The sequence below is a fragment of the Cryptomeria japonica genome, chromosome 7 (genome assembly GCF_030272615.1).
Source record: "Cryptomeria japonica chromosome 7, Sugi_1.0, whole genome shotgun sequence".
NCBI classification, from domain to species: Eukaryota; Viridiplantae; Streptophyta; class Pinopsida; order Cupressales; family Cupressaceae; genus Cryptomeria; species Cryptomeria japonica.
Window position 1 is genome coordinate 521,167,591 of NC_081411.1, and position 25,218 is coordinate 521,192,808.

The 25,218-nt window shown below is 34.9% G+C and overlaps 1 protein-coding gene across 2 annotated transcripts in view; it reads right to left on the minus strand.

Moving 5' to 3' along the window:
• Positions 1-1,643: 1,643 nt before the first annotated feature.
• The window catches only part of LOC131061656 (uncharacterized), a 64,235-nt gene continuing 40,660 nt past the window's right edge, over positions 1,644-25,218 (minus strand). Inside the window, exons 15-17 of one of the 2 annotated variants that reach the window (XM_057995461.2) lie at positions 3,032-3,098; positions 2,860-2,939; positions 1,644-1,972 (exon numbers count right to left, since the gene is read on the minus strand). In XM_057995461.2, coding sequence (XP_057851444.2) covers positions 1,904-1,972; positions 2,860-2,939; positions 3,032-3,098 — 216 coding nt within the window. In that variant the 3' untranslated portion in view covers positions 1,644-1,903. The remainder of the gene's footprint in view (positions 1,973-2,859; positions 2,940-3,031; positions 3,099-25,218) is intronic. The other variant, XM_057995462.2, reaches the window with a different exon arrangement.

Below are 25,218 nucleotides of genomic sequence, written 5' to 3' on the forward strand. Positions count from 1 at the left end.
TGATTCCCCCCCCCCCCCACCTCTCAGCATCTGGGTGTGTTCAACAATACACATTGTTGCACGTGATCTCCTAGGAAGAGATGGTTAGATCATGATCTCATGGTTGGGTTCTTGATTCAATGATTGAAACTTTGGCAATGATCTTGTAGGTTATATTGGTATTGAGTATGTTGGTCATTTGTTTGGAGCTTCATGATAGTGCGATGTTGCATTAGGAGTTTAGCATGGAGTGATTGGTTTCAAGTGCTCGTGGTACTTGGAAACTTAGGTGAGGTTGGAGTTCTCTTGGGATTAGAGAAATTTGTTAAGATGGGTACTTTGTGATGAGGTTTCAATAGGAAGATTGATGAGCCTTCATCTAGATATGGAGACTTGAGATTGTTCCTAGAGCGATTCATGATGACTTGGCTATCCTAGAGGAGCATTCTCATTCCCCACACTTGGTCTACTCAATGGTTTATCGTCTGAAAGGCATTTGTGCATTCTTGTTTCAGATTTGTTTTGTGATATGCTTTATCTTTTATAGATATGGATCTTAATCTATTGAGTGATGGTTTTGGAGGATTCATTTTGAGAGATGATTAACATGGCCATCTCCTTGCATGTGCTATTTTATGATGTTCATGACGATTATAGGAGATGGTTATTGGGTTGATTTTCTTAGTTAGAGATGCTAAAATCCATGTTGATACTACATGATACATATGTTGCATTTGATTATGAGATTGAATGGTTGGGTGTTGTTAAGGTTTTTCATTTGGGATTGTAAGTCTTTGAAGTGTTGGTAAAAGGACAAATGACCAACATACTCAATGCCAATATAACCTACAAGATCATTGTCAAAGTTTCAATCACTGAATCAAGAACCCAACCATCTCTTCCTAGGAGATCACGTGCAACAATGCATACTGTTGAACACACCCAAATGCTGAATTATTGAATGTTTTAAGAGGTGATTGATTTTTAAACAATGATGAATTGATTTTACACAACTTCAAAATCATTCCTATAACTACATAACCAATCCCTGCCTTTTAATTTTTTTACATTATTAAATCTATTTATCACAACTTCATTATCCTTATTAATTTATATTTAATTAAATTAATCTATTTATTTATGTGAAATCAAATTCTTAACTTACAAGATTTCAATGTAGATCAAATATTACTTTGCATCTAGTAATCTTTATCCACATCCTTATAATATATTTATGAAATGAGAGTCCTATTCCTTAATTATTATTATTTTTTAATATATTATAATATAATAATTTTAATTTTCAATTACATTCAACGAACTTTATTTAATTATTTTACACTGAATCATTACATTTCTAAATTATAATCAAACATGTATAATCTTATTTTGATATAATTTTTAAAAAAATAAATAAATTATTTTAACGTCCACCAGGATAAAATCACGTTTAACTTATTAAAGCTAATTACTTCGGTCAAGACTAATTCAAGACATAATGTTGTAATATTAGTAAATAGAACACACCAGTCTAAATCTGAAAGTTTATTGATCATTGCCATGAAGTCTACCGTTTTGTCTAAGAGCAAGTTGCACTGTACAAACATCCATAAATCCATCAAGAGCATAGGTTAACCAAAAAGAACAAAAAAAGTTGGTACAGATTTGATTTTTAAACTCAATTCACATTGCTGGAAATAACAAATGGAAAAAAGTTTTACATGGCGTTGCAGAAAATATCTGTAAGCTGCTCTACTAGATATATTATTTCCAGCAAGAATGTTCCACCCGAAACATTTACATTACAAACTATCTCAAAGAAAGTCTGTTTAATTGCAGGGATACTCACATTAGCACTGGCCTACAACACATTAGCCTTGATGATGAATACGGGTTTCTTTTCTAGCCTTCCACCGGAAGTGTTTTACCAGCGTAAAGAATCCCTCACTCCAGATTCATGCAGCCTTGTGTTGTATGCGCTTTCCAGCTCAGCCTGTCAAGCATAAATAAGTAAACTGATGTAATTTCTAATGGTGACAATTTATATCGTAAATAGATTCCCAACTCCACATAGGAAATGCACAATCTGTGAAATGTCTCGATAAAAAGATGAATTATTTTCGGTCCTGCAAATCAAGATGAATTAATTCCATCCCTCTGATGCATTACAGGCAGCCCCAACTCTCTACATATGTGCTATGCCTTAAAAAAATTCAGTACGACCACCACAACTCTAATGCAGGGTGAATTTTTGTTGTTGCTTAGCACAAAACCTTGAGCATGCAAATCGCAGCTCAGCAACAAGTTTGGCAGTTTGAGAGGGATGAATTTTATTATCAATAAACAGAAAGTATGCAATTAAACCAGGGTCAGGACGTGTTAGGAGCAACCAAGTTAATTCATTGAGCTATCAAATATGTACAGTACAAATACACCAGAAAAGAAAAGACAAAAAACCAACTGATAAAATTACATTTCTAAATCCTAAAACATAGTGATAAAGAACACTTAACATACAAGAGAAGCTTCATAAAAAAGAATTCCATACAAAATATATACCCAAAAACATTTGAGAGAAACTTGTGAATTTCAAGTTTGGATCAAAAAAATCGAACTTATTGCATGAAATACTGTATTAGAAAAGTGGAAGACTGATGTCAATGCAAAATGACCTCGGAGTAGAAAAGATGGCCCTTAGAAGTGAATATGAGAAAGATCATGGACATCAACCACAAAAGTCATGCATGCAGAGCATTTATCAGATATGTTATTCAAGTCATCCCTAAATATTGAAGATGTGAAAACCCCCTTAGGTTTATTCTCATGCAGAGTGTATATGGTAAATGAATTTCTACTTCTCCTGGTGGAAAGCCTACTTACCCTGCATGATTTCAGAAATGGTTGTAAAAATACTGATCTGAAAAGATAAACAGACTTCGCAATCGATGTTCTCTCCCAATCTGCAATAGAACATTTGGAAGCATTTGATTCCATTTGCAAAATGCTAACGACACAGCTTCAGGTGGCATTGAAGCACTAAGAAATCACATACCTTTTCCATCCGAATTAAAACTACCTCCGGAAGCAAGAACTCCTCCTGTGTTCAGTTCTTGAAGCAACTGCAAAATTATATGCATTGTGAATTATTGCTTGATGACAAGTACCAAGCATATAGTAAAGCATTTCCTGTGCTATCAAAAATTGCTGGAATAAAGAGAAAGGAAAGCAAAATCTCAACAGAGATAATTTAATGAGGTATTCATGATAAAATACCACTTGCAGGATATTTAACAATACCAATGAGGGCTTGATCCACTATAACTTGACCATTGCCCTACTCTAGTGCCTGATTCTAAGCAGTTCAAAAATATATAGCAAATTTTATTCCTGTGAATGCTTCATTATTATCCATGCGGAATGATGCTAGTTAGAAAGCAGAATATAATAATCTTTTGCCATCAGCAAAATCATTTCACAACAAATGAAACTCTGATATATGTGAAACTGCTAACATCTGCAGCTCGACAAGTAATTTATGGCTACAAACAATGTGTCAATGCATTTGGAAGCACCACAGTTAAACAGATTGATTCAGACCAAGAGAAATACACAAAGAAGCCTCACAAGATCAACACTTTCTTGGAATTCATTTCTCAATTCTTGTTGTGGGGAGCAAAAGTGGATGAAAATACAAAAGAGAATGAAGCATCTTGCAAAATAAAATCACTTTCAAGATCAATTTGCCAAACGAAGAATCTGTCAAAGAGGATCACTGGAGGAAAGAAGACGATTAGGAAATCGCATGAATAGAATTGATCGTTGTCAAAAGACAAGTCTCTTGCAAAGAAAAGAAGTTGCAGTTAAGAGTGAAACTTTTTTCGAAAGGGGAAAAGAAGATGAAGAAGCCACAAAATGTTTGCAGAAAGTGAAGCCATTAATATGAGGTGAATCATAGTTTCAGGCAGCCACACAAAGAAGAAATGTAGTAGAGTTTGTCACAGAAAGAAAAGAAAAGAAAATTGACATAAGAGAAGTTGCTACCAAGGCCGCAAAACTCTGTAGAGTTGATATTAAGGGAGAGCCGCAAGAACATATTGCAGCCAAAGAGGACTCACAGTTTGCAAAAGTGAAAGGTAAAGAATGTAAGATGTTGCAAATGGTGTTTTTTAGATTTGCTGTTTGAATATGTCATAAAAAGGTATTATCTGCAGATATTGAATTTAAGTTTCAAAAGTTATCATTATCAGTCTGAGAAAGTCCATACAGAGGTTTTATAAACAAAATACAAAGTCAAAACAAAATTGCAGAACCTCAGTTTATTCTTTTTAAGGACATTACTGAATTTGAGGACAAGAAAGAAGTTCCTAAGGACAGTTAAGGATTTGTGCAGAAATATTGTAAAGTAAGATTGTGAAAAAGTGGTTGATTAAAGGCATGTGAAGTTGTCGAAGTAAACTAAATCATTGCATAAGCTGAGTCGAAATTGTTTATTTCAACGAGAAAAATAGGAAAAAAAGTGAAGAAAGAAAATGAATATTTAATTTGTAAATTAGATGTGTTAAAAGGAGAATTAATTGAAGTAAACATATACAATTTAAATACGATAACAGTTACCAAAGAGAGGACAAAAGAAAAATATCAATTGTTGAATGAAATTGATAAAGTAATGGGAGAATTAGATAAAATTAATGAGAAAAATAAAAAGTAGAAACCAAAATGAATTGTTCAAGATTGGGATTAACATTGTAAGTATAAAGAATTCTTGTATAAAGTCCAAATGGTATCGAATGCTTTTGTAATTGGATGGTGTTTTTGAAGGGTCCTTTTGCTTTAACGTATTTATTTTTCAGAAAAAAAACAATAACATCATGAGTAGAATCATTTTTTATTTTTTTTTGCAATATTGGATATGTTATCGAATTCTAGAGGTTTCTTGATACCAATGGCAAGCAGGGGATTGAGCCAGTAAAATGTGACAAGCTCAAATAAACTGGTTTTGGCATACACTGATTCATTTTTTGCAGCTACATATTCAACCAGATTGGAACCCAAAAGTGGTTCTTCAATTGCCTTTGTAGAGGTATATATTCCTGTGTTTTTTGGATGGTAATGCAAAAAGAAATACGCTCAATAGTGAACTAAAACAATCCATGTATAGGTCAATATATACCTTCCAAGTTCTAAGGGCTAAATCAATGTCAAGTATAAGTGTGAAGATTGATTCAATGCAAGAGAATATTAACAATATCCGTATAAGATTTTGGATTCTTCTAATAAATTATCCTTGTAAAAGTAAATATGCTTAAAAAGCATGCTGGACAACGTTAATGTCTGTACAACATTTGACATGGTAACAGTAGCATTTTAGGCACATTTTGTTTGATATCAAATCCACATGACTCTGCTATTGATTGAAAATGTTGACTGAGTGACTGATAGCTCTGGAGCAGCGAGAAATAACAATCTTGATGTAATGCTTTTTGTCAAAATCCAACTGGACAAAAATGCACCCGAATATACAATATGCATGCTTCAAAACGAGTCTTAGAAAACACAATTTGGCCAAAACTGGACAAAACATTGCTAGTTCAAATGAGGTCTTTTATTTGAAAGCTTTAATACTACATACTAGTCTGATCTTTTGTTCCTTGTGCTGCTTTTAAACATTCCTTTGCCCTGTGAACCTTTGACTGTAAGATAAAAACTTCCTGATTTTGCATTCCTTTCAAAGAGAGTATCATATTTCTTTAAAAAAAAGCATGTGAAATGAGTGTTTGTTGACTGTGCAACATCAGCAAAATATTAACAATTTTACAAACAAAAGAAACAGATTCTATTCACCTCAAGATTCTGCACAGATAGTGTCATGCAACCAAAAATGTCGATGAGGGAAAATGTGTACAATTTGCAAGGAAAAGATTACATAACCCTAAAAAAGAAGAATTCTTTTTAAAATAAGAGGAAGAAAAAACAATCTTTTCACAATAGCTTCTTCAATCTATTCACAATAAGCAAAAAGGAGGGAAAATATTGGCATTGTACAGCTAGCCCAAGTCAAAAGGTGTTCAAATTGAAACAGGTGTTCAAAGGTAGCAGTATTTTAGGAATTAAAATGCATAAATACTACCATTAGCGCACCCCAAATAGTTAATCATCCCTTAGAAGGATTAACTGAAATGCATTCAATTCCCTTCATTTTATGCATATTCTCACCTATGGGAAAAAAACGAATGCAACTGCTTTGTCCTTTCTCTGTAAAATTCTGGAGCTCTCAAGAAGGGCTATGTCTTGATAAGCTAACTTGCAAGATCTATCATAGGTTAGAAATTTAATGAGAAGAATAATGCTTCCAAGAGCAACTGTTTTTCTGATATGTGTTGTTAGGCAGCCTTAAAATAGTTTGGTTCCATGTTTGGCTTTAAAATTGAGATACATGCCAAGTAAAGACCCTTTGGTGTCTTAGATTACATTCAATGTGGAAAAAGTCCAAAAAAGACTTTATCCTTTGTTTTCATTTGATCTCTCCAACAATTCGGACTTTATCCTTTGTTTTCATTTGGTCTCTCCAACAATTCGCAGTGGTCTTGCTCTTCTGACGGCAATCTATGGATTACTGTTTTCTTTAACCCTAAATTTTCAGTTTGTTCAAGATAAGACTTTTAAAAATTAAAGGGTTTTGTTTAGAAGATATTCTTTTGATGTTGTTCCCAACTTTTGGGAACTTATGAAATGTTCTTCTTTCATCTAAAGATTCCAAGCAATCTTCTAAAATGTTTGTAATATTGATATATGAGACAAAACTGCTTACATGAAAGAAACTATTGTTAAAATGCAAGCTGATACCATTTCATGACAACTCTTTCTTAGTTTGTAAAATAGAAATAACATTTACCATCATTTGGCTTCTTCACAAAATCGACCCCAAGCTTTGCAAACCTTTTACAGGCTTTGTATGTATCATCTACAGTAATGCCAATGCCTACAGACTAACAAGACTTTTAAAAGTTAAGGGCCTTGTTCAAAAGATATTCTTTCTTTTGAATGAATAGATATATGTATATCGTTCCCATCAATATATAGTAAGGATAAAAGTGGACAAAATGAACAGGCAGTTCGTTACAAGAAAGTTATAGTCATAACGGCTAAAGAGTCGTTCATGATGATTAACAAAAATATTGTCAGTTCAACGCACTGTGTCAAATGATTTCTCTTCCCTGAGTAGATCTTGTTGCTGAACAAAAATTAAACAGTTTGTACCAGAATGAACAATCAAATTGGGAAACTTTGTTTTGTAGGATCTCAAAGGCATGAGGTGTCTGGGTAGGAATGATCACAATATTTTATAAGTCACTTGGCCAACACAAAAATGTAGAAATGGTTGTTAAAGGCTTAAAGCATTAAAAGGCACATATATACCTTCATATGAGCTTCAGGCTGAGTGACATACCAAAGCCAGTTAAACCTTTAACAATGCAATTCGTAAAGCATAGAGTAACTTCCCTTGGCATGGTTAAAATACAAACATTTGCCAAGATCAGGGTAAACTTTCTTAAGGGAAGCAATCATCTCGGAATAATAAAAAACCATGCACAATAGCCTAAATACCTACACAGATGAAACTATGCTTATGCTCTCAGTTTCTACACTAAAGTCTTAATTGGCATTTATTTTTACAATCTCTTTCGCAAAATTTACGGTGTGCATATTATAAAATTAAAACTTCAATTAGTCCCCTGAAATTACCTCCCTAAATAGCAATATTTGCAGAAGAAATGTATTCTGTGAATAAGTGATCATTTAGAAAAGAGTGCCAAATATATTCAAAGGTATAGAGAAATTTGTCACTTCATGTAGGTGATTGAAACCCATTTTGTGCGGCAAAATGAAGATATAAAAGGGAACTGAACTTTAGAATTGTACTGCTCATTTTAAAGTTAACACACAGTTATTAAGATGTCTGAGCTCAAAGTTCTGCTGTTGAAAATTTCTCAAATAGAAGAATATGTAAAGGTTTCTGAAGGCCAAGACATCCTGGTCATCTCAGAATTAGACATGATTGTAGGAGGAATTACTTCATCACTTTGAATCTTAGAAGGTCAATTGTCTCTATTCTGTGCACCTAGAAAGAGGGTTTGTCCTGCTTAGTTGGATGGGTGGTATCTCAAACTTGTAGTATCTACTCAAACAAATTAGGGGTCTAGGATTAGGAAACTAGAAACGTTTGCGTGGGGCATGGTCAATAACAATCCAATGCTTAACTTTAAAGCTTGGTTGTGGAGATGGCAACTTGATATTCAAGGTGATACTGCATGGGATGTGAGTTTCATTTGTTGTGAAATGATTTTTTCTGAGTTTTTATGGCGAGTAGAAGTAGTAAAAACTCGCCTTGAAGAAAAACTCGTGAGTTTTTAACTACTCGCCGAGTTTTCGGCGAGTAGTCTAACTATGTGTGAAACCATAGCAGCAAAAATCGTTTGGGGAAAAAGTCAGCAAACCAAAGTATAAGATGTTTTGAAAAAATAGGAAAAAATCGGATTTTTTTTTAAAATTGTAGAAAAAAAAATAAAATAAAAAATTTAAAATTTAAGGGCATTTCCATAGCTAGAGTTATAGAGAGCAAATAAGATAGAGTTTAACCCATGAATTGTAGAAAATAGGATTTTTTGTTTATATTCATATCACTGATTATATTGCATTGCACAAAGCATACTTCACAGTGCATAAATAATATCTAAATAGTTACAATTGACAAAATTTTGTTAAGTTTTGGTGATCAGATTATAATTTCAAAATTATCCTCCAAAGAACTAGATACACCTCTTAGGACAGTTCCTATACAGATCAAACCAAGGATTCAATCTGCCAAAATGATGATCTGCTGATCAACAGAGGAATTTCAGAACAAAGGAGAAACTCAGACAAATTGTTGATAGTGTAATGTTGATTATGAGAAGATAGAAAATCTGTAGAACAGAGGACACGATCTGTTGTTGATGTTGGGCAACTTGATTCGTTAGAATGTGGGACTGAATGTCATATGCTTCTGTCTTATGCTAAGTTCGATGTCAAAGTGAAGGAAGAGATTGAATAGATATATGTAGCATTATATCTAATTCAAACAACACGTCTTCCTTAGCCATTACGACTCTTCCTAACTATCATGACTCTCCAAGGTCAATTAGACAACAAACACATCTAACAGCAAGTTAAAAACAAAACGATTAATCATTACATCGGTTCAAGTGTTAACACGTCCAAGATTGATTAGTTAACACAGATTAATTATGAATCAATTCACACTTTGACATTTGCATAGAATCGATTCATATGTAATATGCATTACATAGAATCGATTAATATATTAATCGATATATGTTAATTGTCTAACAGAATCGAATCATATAATAGTCAGTTCAAGAACAATGTATATTAATTATTATACTAACTATTTAGATGACTCAGTCAGATCAGATTATTGACTGACACTAATCTTCAACAAATTTCAGTTACAATATAGTTTGTAAAAAGTCAACCTATTAAAAAGTTTCAAAAAATCAAACATAGCCAATGACTCTTGCTACTACAGATAGAGCTAGGCTAGAAGGTTGCAAGTCATGCTGATGAAGCTCCTGGTTCAAAGTCTCTCCTAAGTCATTCAACCTCATGACTATCCAAGTTGGCCTCCATGACCTCAAAATCTTTAGGTTCAAGAAAGTCATTAAAAAGAGTATTCCCTTGCTGAGAAAACATCATTAAATACAAAACGGGAACCAATTGGTTTGTATTTGTGATTTAAGAGTACTTACAATTTGAAAGAGAACTATATTAATTGTGTGAAAGGGAAATTATATGACAATGGAAGCAACTACAAAGTTCAACTTAATAGAATTTGAATCAAATAGGTCAGGATAGAGTAATAGAAAATGCTTTTGAAACAGAATCTTACATCTCAAAAGACCATTAATGATATCTGTTACCATATTTTTGGCTCTTGAAGTAAAAAATAGCCTACACAGCCCTGGGTCTAGTATGGATGATAAGAAAAAGTCCTAAAGTGTTCAGGCAAAAAAGAAAATTTTACTTACAAGGCTTCTAAGGTTTTAGTTCATATTTCCAAGTGAATGAGTAAAAGCAATGTCTTATCTTCCCACTAAAAGCTCAAAAATAAACCATCTTCCACGTTGAATGAAGTCTAATGTTTAAGCTTTTTGACATTTGAGAGGGAAATTAATGTTCAAAGTCGTAGTTTTCACGTTGTAAACTAGGGCCTTTTTTGAGTTTACACGCAGTCCCCTTCTTGTTCTACTCTTTCATCATGGAAATCAAGTTTTCACAAGAAATAAACCATGCATGCCTCTGATATGTCACCAAGGAGTCACACAAGGGCAGTTATCTGAAGTATTCAAAGGGGCATGCAACAAAAGAGCATGGGAAAACTTCAAAACTTCAGAAAAAAATCAGTCAAAGAGCAAGTTATAATCAAGAAGTCCACGATTTGAGGTAGGGTTTCAAAATAAAGCCCTACTCTTCAAGAAAACAAATGATTTCATTATCATCTTCATTGTTCAAGCAATAAGACTTTCATGCTTTGAGTGTGAGTTTGCAGTCCTAGGCAAGATATCATGGGTAGAGTATTGTCCATAAGTAGAATATTGTCCATAATCTCAGACTTGGTCATGTTTGCAACTACTATCAAAGCCTTCATTGCAATCATAGAGCAGCATTAATGATATTGATAGAGCTTGAGAAGTGGAGATTGTAAATCTCCCTAAAAGAACAATCTCAGACCAATATACAAATCAGAGACAGTTTGTGCTTTGAAGCAGATCTTAAGTAATGTGAACACTGTTAACAAAGCACAAATAGCTACAGCAGGCAGGTCTGAGACACTAAGATCAAATCATGTAGCAAACAAGACATCCATGTAATAGCAGTCCATCCATCAATAATAATGAGATCACTGCCCTTTAAAGGACAGCCCTAATGAGCAAATACAGTCTTGAAAATCAGAAGCACAGAGAGCATGTAATAATAGAGATTTGTCTTGAGTACACATAGCAGACATATGGTACAGCAAAAACAAAGAGCAGCAAATCAAGTCCTAGCAAGATATGTTAAAGAAAGCAAAAGATGCCTTCAAACAGAGCTTAAAAGCATCAGATATACAGTCATAAAACAGTGAGCAAAGCTTCTAATAGAAGCATGTATGAAGAATATTTGCAGTCATTTGAGATATACTGGACAACGCAGTCCTCAAAGAAGTCTAATAACAGTCCTCAAGGGTATGCGTATGACTCAGGGTCATGAACCAAAAAGCATGCAGTGCCCTGTGTCTTGCAAAAAGCAATGATAGGTCCAAAACACAAATATAAAGAGCAATGAACAAAGATCACTGTCTTTAAAAAAATCACCAGCATAAGCAGTACCAAGAAGCATCAATGATAAACCTATGGTGCAAACCCCAAATAGTGCAAATACAGTTTGAATCACACCCTAGTCATCAATAGGATAGGGGAATTGATGTAAAACAGAATATGCAATAAAGTGGTGAAAGATTTGAAGAAGTTAAGATCGTTGATATAAGGAGATCACTGTCAAACATGGCACAAAAAATAGCTGCAACAGTTATCACAGCAGATCCAAGGAAAACGGTGAATAGAAAAAGAACAGTGAGGTCTAGAAGGCAGGAAGACATGACAGTTTTAATAAACAGAGCATGCATATGACCTGAGAAGATAAGAAATGACAGCATTATTGTGTTCTACTTCTAATGACATTATGACAGTGTATTGATGGCTGATCATGGGATGTTTCAGTATTGAAGGAGAATACAGGATGTAAGGGAAGGATATATAGTCATAACCGAGCTTCACGATCAGTATAAATAAAGATCAGATCAAGTACAGTAGCACCATGAACTCAAAATCTACTTTTGTCTCAGTTATAGGCCAGGTTAAGCTAGAAAACAGTGAGATAACTATAGTTGCCATAGAAGACAGCCCCATTGAAAAATCAGAGAAAGAGCACTATAAAAGACAGTAAATACGCAGAGGTTCAAATAACACAGAGATCATGAAGGAGTAGAGCAGCAAACAGTGAAGATTGCAGTGATAGGTAGACCTTTATATCCTTCACAGTCCCGGCCATTAACAGAGAAAGACAGTCCCAGCCTCAAAAAGGTGGAAAAAACAGTAAAAGCAGTCTACAACAGTCTATGAACAACTGAGCCAAAGAAGGAATACACAGTCTCACTCAGTGCAACTCAATGCAAAGAGACATCACAGTGTCAAATGGTAAAATACAGTACAAAGTTGCAGGTGTTAGGCCACAGAGAACAATAAATAAGAGCATTCAAGGATACTCAAGGAGAATCATAAGATATTGGTGAATCATCTTTTGTTCCAGATTTAAGACCAGAGTTCCTAGACTCACCGTGAGTCAGGCGAGTTCACCGAGTTGGCGAGTCGAGCCTAGCTCGGCGAGTTTTGCTGACTCGCGGCTTGGACTCGGCGAGTTTTGCCAAAACTTGCCGAGTCCGAGCTCCAGGACTCAGCCGCGCGAATGGGCAATTTCGATTTTAAAAAACAAAAAAAAAAAAGCTTTTTCATTTGTTTTTTTTTTAACTTTCTCTTTCATATAACCCTAAAAGGTCTTCTAATTGTTAGTTGTGAGAAGAAGAGAGGAAAAGTGAGAGAGAGGAAGGAAAACAAGAGGCCATAGGTTTGCAACCAGCAAGGAAGAAGAGCATCAAGGAGACCACAAATCACATTGGGAGGCCATAATCTTGCATTGAGAGCATCAAGGAGTCCAAAGCAAGACTTCTCAAGTCATTTGAAAGAGGTAAGGTAGATTTTGCTGGTTTTTTTAGGTATGTTAATGGATTTTTTTCATTTGTTTGTTAATTTTTTTTTAATTTAATAGTTAACTTTCCAAATCTTGAATGCTTTTATTTTTTTTAGCTTAATTTCAATGAGAGAAGTAGAATAATAGCAAAGTGCAAACCCTACATTTTTTAAGAAAAAAATTGTAAACATGTATTTACAATTTTATTTTTTTTAGAAGTAGGGTTTGCTGATTTTTTCTATTAGTTTATAACTTTATTAAATTTTCTTATTGCAGCAGCCTTCGCATTTAAAAAACATTCATTTTTCACAATGCCTAAAAAGGATGAGGCTTGGAAATATACTAAAGACTTTATTGGCAGACAAAAAAATCAAATAAAACGTTTTTTTTGTAAAGAAATTAATTTTGGTGGCATCAATAGATTTAAATATCATATTGCCGGCATACCTGGCCATGATATTGAAGTATGCAAATTACAAACTCCTGAGGCAAAACGTTTCTGTTATGTCCAATTAGAAACACATGAACAAGAAAAGTTAACTAAGAAGAGGCAATTGGAAGAGTTAAGTGCTATTGGCTCCCATGCACCCACATCTGCATTTGCATCCGCATCCACATCCGTAGGCTGTGTTGGAGAGGGTTTTTCCATGCCTCCCTTTCGCCCTAGTGCTTCTGCTAGTGCTAGTGCTTCTACTTCTACTCCTCCTAGTGGCACTATTACCTTTGGCCCTAGAGTTCGGAAATCCAGGTTGGATAGTTATTTTGTGCCACGTAGTACTCCTGGGGCACAACCCTCGCTTGAGAGCATGGGTTGGAACAAGGAGGTTCATGATGCTGCAAGAAAACAAATTTGCAAGTTTTGGTACTTTTGCAACATTCCATTTATTGCAGCCAGGTAATTCTTTTTGATTTGATTGCTTTAAGTTTAAAAGTAAATTTATAGTTTGAAGTTGAACTCTACTTTGTCTAATCATAATCTATTTGTGATAGGTCTCCTTATTGGCAAGGCATGGTAGATTCCATAACCATTTGTGGTGCGGGGTTTAAAGCCCCTACCGATGCTGAGTTAAGTGGCCCCCTCTTGTTACAAATGGTTGAGGATATGAAAGTTGAGCTAGAGGACCACCGACAGTCTTGGAGCCAAAAGGGTTGCACCATCATGACAGATGGTTGGACGGATAGGAGGAATAGAACACTCCTAAATTTTCTTGTTTCCTGCGGAGGTGATTGATCATGATTCATTCTAATTTGTACTTCCCTAAATGCATTGAATAAATTAAATTTTGATTTGTTAAAAGTTTGAAACTCTATTTTCAAGAAACACCATGTTCTTGAAGTCTATTGATGCTTCCTCACATGTGAAAAATGCCACATACTTATGTGACGCTATTGAGGAAGTCATACAAGAGGTGGGGGAAGAAAATGTGGTGCAGGTGGTGACAGATAATGCAGCAAGTTATGTTGCTGCAGGTAAATTTTGAACTTTTCAAGTCTTGATGGAGAGGCATCTATGATTATTTAAAATTTTCTTAACACATCAAAATTTCTAATTAACTTAAAATTGCTACAGGTAAACTTTTGATGGAGAGGCACCCGAAAATTTTTTGGTCTCCTTGTGCGGCCCATTGCCTTGACCTCATGTTGGAGGATATTGGTAAGCTTGAATGGGTGAAATCAATAGTTGAAAGGGCCAAAAATATCAGCAAGTTTATCTACAATCATGCATTGGTCCTTAGCATTATGAGGCAATACACGGGGCAAAAGGAGTTGGCTCGTCCTGGTATCACGAGGTTTGCCTCAAACTTCCTCACTGAAATCCTTGATGAAATCAAAGGCGGCTTTGAGGCGTATGTTTGTTGGTGAGGAGTGGACTTCCTCGTCCTATGCTACGACCATTGCAGGGATAGATGTGGTAAATTGCATTTTTGATGAGCCAGGTTTTTGGACCCCCTGTGGAGAAACCGTGCAGGTAAATTTATTACAATTTAACATTTAGTATCTACTATTTAGTAATTTAATTTTAATTTATTAACAATTTAACTTTGCAATTTTTCTTTTTTTTTAATTTAATTTGTGACTTAATTGTTTTTGTTTAACATTATGTGTAGGTCACTGAGCCCCTCGTAGTTCTCCTACGAGTTGTTGATGGGGAGAAGCCCTCTATGGGCTATATATATGAGGGTATGGATAGGGCCAAGGAGGCCATTAGGTCCATATATGCAAGAGATGAGGATAAGTATGGCCCCATTTGGGAGATTATTGATAGGAGATGGCAAAACCAGCTTCACAGGCCCATCCATGCAGCAGCTTATTACCTCAATCCGGCATTTCGATTCCGTGATGACTTCAAGGCGGATAAGGAGGTTGTTAGTGGCCTGTATACAGTGGTTCAGAAGTTGTGTACTGATGGCACGGCCTCAAGTACAACGCTCCAGCTGGATAAATATAATAATCGAGAAGGGGCAATCTTTGCAAGCAGCATGTGCATAGAGGCTCGAACACAATTGCAGCCAAGTAGAAATATATGTAAACTTAAGATTCTTAAGTTTATGGCTTATGCATTTTAATTTTTGATTTTATAATCTAGCCTTAAAGTTGGAAATGAGTTTGATTTTTTTTTCTTTTTCGTTATTTCAGATAGATGGTGGCAAATGTTTGGGCCCTCAACCCCAAACCTTCAAAAAATTGCTATCCATATTTTGAGTCAGCCATGCAACGCTTCTGGATGTGAGCGCAATTGGTCCATGTTCGAGCACATCCACTCGAAGAGGCGTAATAGATTGTCTGTGGAGAGGTTGAATGATCTTGTTTTTGTTCATTACAACCTCCGTCTTAGGACCAGACAGATTTTGGACACTGACTCCTCTCCGATCACTTTAGCGGAGATCGATCCAGAGTCTGAGTGGATCACTGAGTCTACCGATCCCCTCTTCACTGAGGAGGACCATGAGTGGGTTGACCAGGCAGACAGAGAGGCTGAGGTTGTGGCTATGGCAGAGGAGGAGGATAGAGCACGATCCGGCACAGGAACCTCACAGGCGGAGACTATGGCTTCTCAGTCATCCAGGACCTACCTTAGACGCATTTGTAGGAGGCAGACAGACTACTCTGAGGCTGAGGATGAGCTAGAGCCTGAGCCATAGACTTGTTTTTGTTTACAATTATATATATATGTTTGGGAACATTTGATGTCATGGATTTTATATACATTTGACAACATTAATAACTCTATATATCTATGTTTTCTATTTCCTTCAGCTACAATTTACATTTCTACGCATGTGATGGATGTATGTTTATGTATGTGATCAAATTAGCTTCTATTTGATGATGTTATAGTGTCTTTAAGCTTTATTCAATAATGGGTGCATGAAACAAGTTTTAAATCGTTAAAAAACTCTAAATTTCAAGGGTTTTTTATTTTGCCGAGTCATAGCCGAGTCGTCGCCGAGTCATAGCCGAGTCACGAGTCGAGTCGGCCTTGCCAAGTCCAAGTCCGAGCCGAGTCCGAGTCTGGGATCTTTGTTTAAGACAGTCAAGCTAGCAATGGTGAGAATTTGATAAGCAATGGCAAAGTGCATACATGAGCAGTCGTATAGGGCCAAAGAAACAAGTGAAAAGACAGTACAGACAAAGCATATCAAATGAAACAAAATCAGTCAAAACAAGGCAAGATACAGAGGTATCAATCAGGCCCGAAGGTGATCTAAAGACAGGGATAAGAAGTGACAGAGTATAAGTTTTGCAAATCTGAGAGGATGCATCAATAACAGTATGAGAAGACATTGTTCTCACTGTCAAACAAGACAGAGGTACACCCTAAGAAAAGGAGACAAGAGAAAAGATAGTAATGAGGAATCATTCAGTCAAAGAGCAGTTTTGAGAAAGAAGTAGTCCATATAATGAACATCTACAGTCATGAACAGGAAATGCATTTGTTATCATAGTTACAAAGAGTCTTCAGTGATAAGACTGCCAAAATAGTTCAGCTAGCACATCACATCGACAGTTCATGAACAGTTAGAAAGATAAGAGGTTGAGTTTTACCTCATTCCTCAGTTTTGAGCTTAAAGGGTGGAATTTTCAGAGCAAGCACAACTGTCAAACTTCAGTTAAGACCCCACAAGGGTTGGTTACCAGTTGAGGCAATCTTAGAAGCAATTCACATTCAGTTAGGATCAGTTTTAACTCCCTTTTTGCCTCCTTTTTGGTCAAATTAGACCCAAAGCAAAGAATCATGCATTTTGGAGCTTCATTTAAGGAGATCAACATCAGTTGGAGCAATTTTCAAAGGATCTCTTTCAGTTCATTCAAATGGATCTTCAAGGTCATCTTCAGTTCTACCTTTCAGTCAAGAAGAGCTTCTTTTCTATAAGGCCTTCTTTTCTCTTTCTGAGTCAGTTCCTTTCTTCCTTTCAGCATGTATTGCAGACTAATTTGGTCTCTTTCATGCTTAATGGCAGACCTGTAGCTCATTTTCTGAGTTTGTAACAGCAGCATTCCTCTTTTTTTCAATAAAATAGCAGCGGATTCCTTCTTGATACTTCTTGTATTATGTGATGAATGAATGATTTGATGAATTTTCTGTGATTTATGTATGAAATCCTTCATTTTTGTCTCATTCAATCAGCATTTGGCGCAAGGAGATACATGATAGTTGCAGGTCTTAGATTGTGTTAGTTGATTTTGATAGCTTGTAGTTGTGAAAACCAGTGGTTTTCCTTCAAACAAGCATTAGGTTCAGCCCTTTCTAAGAAATACTTATGCATCTCATGTTTAGTTGAGTTGTGAGATATTCAGAGCTATTTGTTGAAAGGTTTTGTGAGTTAAATAAGTTGCAGATCTCAACTAGATATTTGGTGCATCACCTCTTAGGATAGGTTTAAATTCCAGTTATCCTTCTATCCCTTTTCCCATCAAGTTAGTTTCAAGAGGTATTCATCAAGAGAACCAACTCACTCTGAAGATTGATCCTCAAGATAGGCAACCCACAAGCCTGAGGATCATTCCATGTTTCACGGGATTGCTGAGCTCCCAACTTAGCAACACGGCCCAATCCTTCGTGACAACAATATCGAAATGTTCTCATTAATAACTATTTTAGCAGATTTGTGAAATAGTAAAGGGAGGGTTAAATATTTTTCCATTAGATAATAAAGACCCACTAGTACTAAAGAAGAGAGCAACTGTTTGAGCCAAAATTTTAGCTATTATTGTTCAAGTAAACTGTCCTTGATTTTGCGTATAAGTGGATGGAGTTAAAAACAGTGATGGACTTTAAGTTGAGAATTTGAGAGAAGTACAAGTTTCAAGGAAAAATTAATACACGAGCAACATTCCCCTTCAATGGGATAGTTGCTGCTGAAATCTATCTAGATCATTAAAGAGAAAAAATATGAGGCCTGCTTCGGGAGGGACTAAGACAAGCCCACAAGACTAGGGCATGACTTCTCTCAGGGCATGTGTTAGTTTGTCGGATACCTATTTAACATGCATGGAATGCTACACTATATATGTCTAAAGCTTTCATGTACTGCTATTGTACTCCTTGCAAGCCTTCTGAACCTCCATGCATATGACAAACCTAAATGGAATGTAGTTTCCTAACAAGTGTAGGGCATGCATTTAAGTAGTGGTTTCATCAATTAACAAACCATTAAGCTTGCAGAATATATAGGAAATTTAAATATAACCAAAACAATCCTTCATTTTGATATAAATATTGCTACAGTTCATTTTTCTTAGCACTACAAGCTGATTTATATCTTTGTGATATGAACCATTCTACTTCACACTTGATTATACAATTGTCTCTACTGTACCCACTTGTCATAAAAACTTGTTGGCCAGCATCAAATTGAAGCTTCAAATTATCACACTTTTTTTGCATCTAAAAAGGAAATTCGTCCTAACCTAACCTCAATAATCTAAACAACCACCTTGGTATTATTGTTGACAATTGAAATGTTAAAATTCTTTTGAATAGGCAAGATCACAAGAATCCCAAGAAAACAAACCTCTTTAGGTTGATATCAAGCCAACAGAGTTTCATTTCAGTTTAGTTTGGCTTTCTATATTTACTTTTGACAAGTACTCATAAGGTTCGGATATATTAGAAAAATCAGATAGAAGCCTTAGTATTTATGATATTGTCTACTATTTCCCACTAAATTGTCTTTGAATTTATATACATGGAAAGCATTACAATGAACCTTGGCAAATGATAGTAGCATGGAATACTAAGGAAAAAACAGCACATCTCTTAACCATTCCATGTTAAAGTCCTTAACGTCTATGAAATATACGTCCATTCAAGGTCGCCTACCTACAATTTGCCTCAACAACCCAATGAAATTTGGCAAACCTTTGATGGTCAACCATGTTCCAATAGCCAGAGCTCAATTATGTGCTAAAAATCAATGAAAAGGCCCAATTAAATAGCGATTTCGCGAGGTAAGGGTTTCGCAATGAGCTGGTGGGCAATAAATGCATTTCCCAAGCAATTTTCCCCACGATTTAAACCCTTAAAAATTGTTAAACATTGTTGAAAATAATTGAAAATCACAGCTGATTAAACCAGGATTTTTTGGGGAAAAATCGTTTTGATCAAGGATTTTTTAAAAATTGCAAAAATCAGGATTTTTTTGAGGATTTATGTTTCTATTTGTGAAACACCAAATGTAAGTAGCCTAGATAGATAGCATGGCTTAATGTTTTTGATTGAGTACAAACTATTTAAAATATAGTCCATCAAGAAATAAAACCTATATCCCCATTCAAATTTAGAACTCAAATTTTTTCGAAGTGGTCAATCTGAATCCAAAATCACTGTCTTACTACTATTGAAGTACAAATTTGACTCGTTTAATCACTTCTTAATATCAACGAGAAATTGTAACAAATTCACCTTCTTGCTCCCTTCACCCCACAGCCTTCCCCATCCCTCTCTCCCTCTCCCTATAGAGAATACTAGCATTGACAAAACTTATAGTTGGCTAATTTTGACAACTTTTTTTGGATAATTCTCCAAAAATTTATACCATATAATTCTTAAATTGATCAATTTGTCTGTTCTATTATGTTTTAAGTGAATTGGTAATGGATCCACCTTGTTTCTGCTCATTATTTGAGCCCAAACGCTATAAGACAATTGACCAGTTGCCCTTAACATATTGAGAACATTCGGGAGGCCACGGTCATATGAAATGTGACATGTTCTTTAGTACTGTAACTGCTTGCACTAAGACTGAAGTTTCTAATGTTCATTGACAGGTTTGTCAATTCTTTGTTATATCTGTTAAGTACTCCTAAAACTAGCATCATGTTTGAGTGACTATGAAGTGTTGATGGCTTCCATGTGCCCTAGAATGGACTGGGTAGTCATGAACAATTTGACACCTGTCCTTTTAACAAAATAAACTGATTCGGTCCTTATGATTAATGTTTTTGACCTAAAGCTCTTTGATAGTGTAATTTTTATGGATAACTTATTATCATAATTGTTGAAAAGACTGTGAGAGAACACTAGTTGAATCCCTATTAAGAATGACCAAATGACTGTTTGAATGATCTATCTTGCATCTTAAATAAATTGGTTGTTAAATTTTTTTGATGAAGTTGTCAGTGGAATTGTATTTTGTAAGTTGCAAAAGATCTCCAACAGGGACTGTTAGATTAATAAACTTGCAGCCATGCATGATTGAATGTATAGGAGAACTCAAAGTCACATATGGATGACTGTTGGACATCCCTATACCTAGAAAAAAAGGAAGTGAATATTTGATTTGACTTAGATGCATTCCTTGTTGCTGTTGTTGAGATGTGTACTCATCTTGAGATATATATTTATCTGCTTTTCTCTACTTTATTTCTGAATATATTTCTTTTTCTGTTTACTGATTTCCCTTGATCAATGATGGATTGTTGTTGAATGATTGATATTTGTATAAATGATTGATTGATTGATTGAATCAATTCCTTTGATTGTATCTTTTGAGGTATTGGTGAGTGATGATTATGTGATTGTTGATTAGATGATTGATGAGTGATAATGTAATGAATGTTGGTTTGATAATGAATGTCGATTTGATAGAGTGATTTGCTTATTGATTGTTTGCTTGATTTGATAATTGGTGATTGCTTTTGTGGATTCATGAGTGATGATTGATAAGTGATCCTTGAATGCTTGGAATGATTTGTTGTGATGTCCCCTACCTGATTAACATAATTAATCTATTTCAATATACTAAAATTGATTGAGAGACTAATCATGAAGCCAGTCATTGATATTCTTCAATTTATTAGTTGTTAACAAGTGCTTATTTATTTTCCTCATTAGATGATTAATTTCATTATTCATAGTTCTTAATATAGATATCACACAATGCTACTACTTCAGGTTTAAGGGAGAAGGGTCTATGTATGTTACCAAAACGCTTAGAGACCAAATACAATAGGTTCCCTCAAAGTTTACAGATCCAAGCCCTTACCTATCTTGGGTCTATACCCTCAAGGCTTATTGGTCGCTGATCCCCACCCTATCTTGGGACTTAACCTATTGCTTGGATTTAGACTGCCCCTCTTTGGAACATCTCGTCCCCATCTTCTTAAATACTGACAGTAATAACATGATTTAGACTATAAGTATACTAACTTCTCATGTATTATGAATATATATAAAATTAAGTACGACTGTCATACATATTGCAGTCTAAATTGATATTACTATTAAATTTTGCATAAGAATATTATCAGGCTTCATATATTAAGCATACATATTAAGTACTTCCCCATGCATACCACCAAGAACAAGGATGTTACTGCCTGCAACTTAATAGCAGTTCTGATCTCATTTGATCCATGGTGATGTCACTAGATGCTTTTGATTCCTTCCCTTTATATCTCTCAATGTGAGGGAGAGGTCACACCTCCTCATCATGTATGTCCTTTGGCAAGAGACACACCCTTTCACCATTAGCACCCTTTGAAAGAGTGCAACTCTTCTTTCTTTCTGCCCTTTGAAAGGGGGATAGCCTTCCAAAATCAGATCTGCACTTATTTATTTAAATCAGATCTGCACTTCTCATTTTCCAAATTGTCCCCCTCTCAAATGAGGTTCTCTTCTCCCTTTTATTTCTCATTGTTGAGGGAGTCACAACTTCTCCTTCCATGTCTTTTGACCATTCATTAACTTAATTAAATTTAATTATATTCTTCTATATTTTTTTTATTTTTTATTTTTATTCTTTCGTATTTTAATTTATTATTATTATTATTAAATTATATTTCAAAGTAGGGACATTACATTTGTCCTATATACTTTATTGGTAAAAGGGTCACCACCTTTCATAAGAATTGAGTCACCACCCTCCATTGCTGCTTTTTTATAAGAATAACTTATTTTCCAAATTGATCACTCTTGCATCTCCTCCTCAAATGAGACCTTCTTCCCTTTATACCTTCCATTGTGAGGGAGAAGACACACCTCTTCATCATGTCTGCCCTTTGCGAAAGTCACAACCTTTCATAATTTCTGCCATTTGAATTGGTCACTTCCTTATTTTCTTCCCATTCCTTTCTATTAATCCTCCCTTGATTCATATGCTCCATTATTTCTTCCTTGACTATTGTTGGATGAATGATCCTTGGATGTCCTCCAAGGATGAAATGATCTCCCTTTTATATCTCATGTTTGAGGGAGACACAACTTTTCATTTCATACCCTTTGATCATTCATTAAACTTACTTAAATTTTAATTATATTACATTTTATTTTGTATTTTTACTTTGTTTATATTTCAAATTATTATTATTAATTATTAATAATTATTAAATCCCATTTCAAAAAGGGAACATTACAGAATCTGATAGAAAGCACTTCCCCAACATTTGATAGACTCATTTGACACACTTAGTAACTATATTTTGCATAAAATTTGTGTTTTTTAAAGACATTTAAGTTTAATTTTAAGTTGTCAAGTTTTGCCAAGTCAAAAACTTTTGGTCTACCGAGTTCAAGTTGAGTCAAAGTATGTCAGCTATGGTATCCATAAACTCTAGCAATGTGTATAACTTCATTAGCATCGATAGCCAAGCAATTGGAATGTCAAGTGAAAAAGTGAGGAGACTCAAATAGGTGGTAAGAATATTCAATTTTTCAAGATTTCATGCTAACCATGGACAAATATGTGTTGCATTATGATTTTTATATTTTTGGGCGTGGATTAGTTAATGCGAAACAGAAATAGAATTCAAATAATCTTAGTGTGTATCTACTTCCAACCACAATGTGATTTTCTTTGTTTGCCCAGAACCTAATGCAATAGCCATAACAGAACCATTTGACATGTAATTTCAAATTTTAGATGAAATAAAATCACTAAGTTGAGGTTGCACGAGAAATAGTTAAAAAATAAACAAGAGTTGGACAACAATTAGTAGTATCTTGCTTCAAACATTCATGTCTTTAGGTACCACACTCTTGTCCTTTTGGTGCACTAGTATTTGCTAAAAATGCTAGCATCCTCAACAAATGGTCAATTCAAACCTACTCTCTATTTTGCAAGAAAATGGGCGAATGGGTGTTTGTCGGTTGTTTCTAAGATCCTAAAGTTCTGCTTCATCCAAATCCCAAGATTGATTCAACAATTTTGATATTGAAGTTTGGAGTGTGTGAATGATCGTGTAGATGTGAGAGAAAATGGTGTGTGAAATAAAGAGTGAATATCTAATGGAAGTCTTGCTGACATGGAGTGTCCACAACAATTTGCTCAGGTGTGTTTGGTCAAATGCTCCTTCTTATGCCCTAGATTCATTGTTCATTTTCCTATAAGCATGTGATGTGTTTACTAGCCATTTCTAGTTGTTGGAGACAAGCTAGGGTTAGGGTTAGGTGAGAGAAGGAACAATTAAAAGGAAAAGTCAAATTTGAACATGAGGAAAATTAGTTTATGCACATGCCCAAAAGGAGTTCAAGAAGACACAAGCACGAGCACTAATGTCTTCTTGGAAAAGTGGACATCAATGTCAAGGTATGTGGCGATGCAAGAGTGAAGCAAGCCTAAGAATACTTAAAGGGCATGAGCTAGGGTGTAATGTCCCTTTTTGGTCCATTCCAAGATTCTTGGAAGGTTCCAAGATTCTTGAAGAATGCCAATTCTATCGGATACAAATTTTGACAATGGCAATGTGTCCAAGAATTCAAGTTGAGTCCAATGGTACTTTCTAGAGGCATTTTCAACATTTTGAGAGTCCTCCAAACTTTTTGGAAAAGTTTGCTATTTTTGGAAAGCATCAATTTTCAAAAGGTCTGATATCCTAAGGACTTAAGAATATTTTGGCATGGTCAAAATTCATATTTGATCCATTTTGATATTTTCCAAAACCTTGGGTGAAAGTGCAAAAAAAGATTAAATTATTAAATAGTTAAATATTAAATTGTCAAAAAAGAAAAAATTAAAAAATAACTTACATATAATTATTTAAGGCAATCAAAAGTCACTTTTTGGAGGTAAATTAAAAGGACACAAATAATGATATTTTATTATTTAAAAAAATGCTAATGAAAAGGGTTTTGGAGAAAAGAAAGCTCATTACTGGCATTTGATATTTTATTGAAACTCCAAGTTGTGGAGTTGAGTAGATTTTGACCACCATAGGACGAAAACCTCGAGCGAAGATTGGTTTTGGGCATGATAGATTTTCCCTATCCAATATGGGTGGATTTACACGAGACCCACATTGGAGCTGAATGTTGAAATTTGAAGATTTGTGTTGAAAAGAGAATTATTCTTCCAATTTGCTATTTTTTTTCCAAGTGTTGGAAGATACAAATTTATTGAAGATCCGTGTTTCAAATAATAAAACTTGTGGATTACAATCTTGCTTTTTCCTGACCATACTAGCTTGCAGGAGATTCCAAAGCAATTGCTAATGGTTATTGATGTGTTGCTATCTTTGGGAAGAAATAAGGAGGTAAAAAAGGTTGCAAATCAGTCCATCATTAACACTAATATGAATGTAAATTATTTTCAGCTGTTAACGTACTAAGTTTGGTCAAGGTCACTTCTCCATTTTCTTGTACCTGCTGATCACTATACTAAAAACAATTTGCAAAGTGTGCGAACCAATTAAGGAGATATTAATAGCATGCATGGTGGGAGGAACTCAAAGTAATTTGTTGGTTGATGTGTAATGTCCCCTTTTGTAAATGCCCTATTTTTTGCCCTAAAATCACAATTCCAAGTAAAACAAGAAATAGAATAGAGTTAGTGATATCATTTACCAACTTACATTGTTGAACAAGATAGATCGTGGTTGAGACTTGTTGTGACGTATTCACACATCGCCCCATTACAGATGGGGACCCCTACTTTTTTTGCTTTCTAGGGTTTGTTT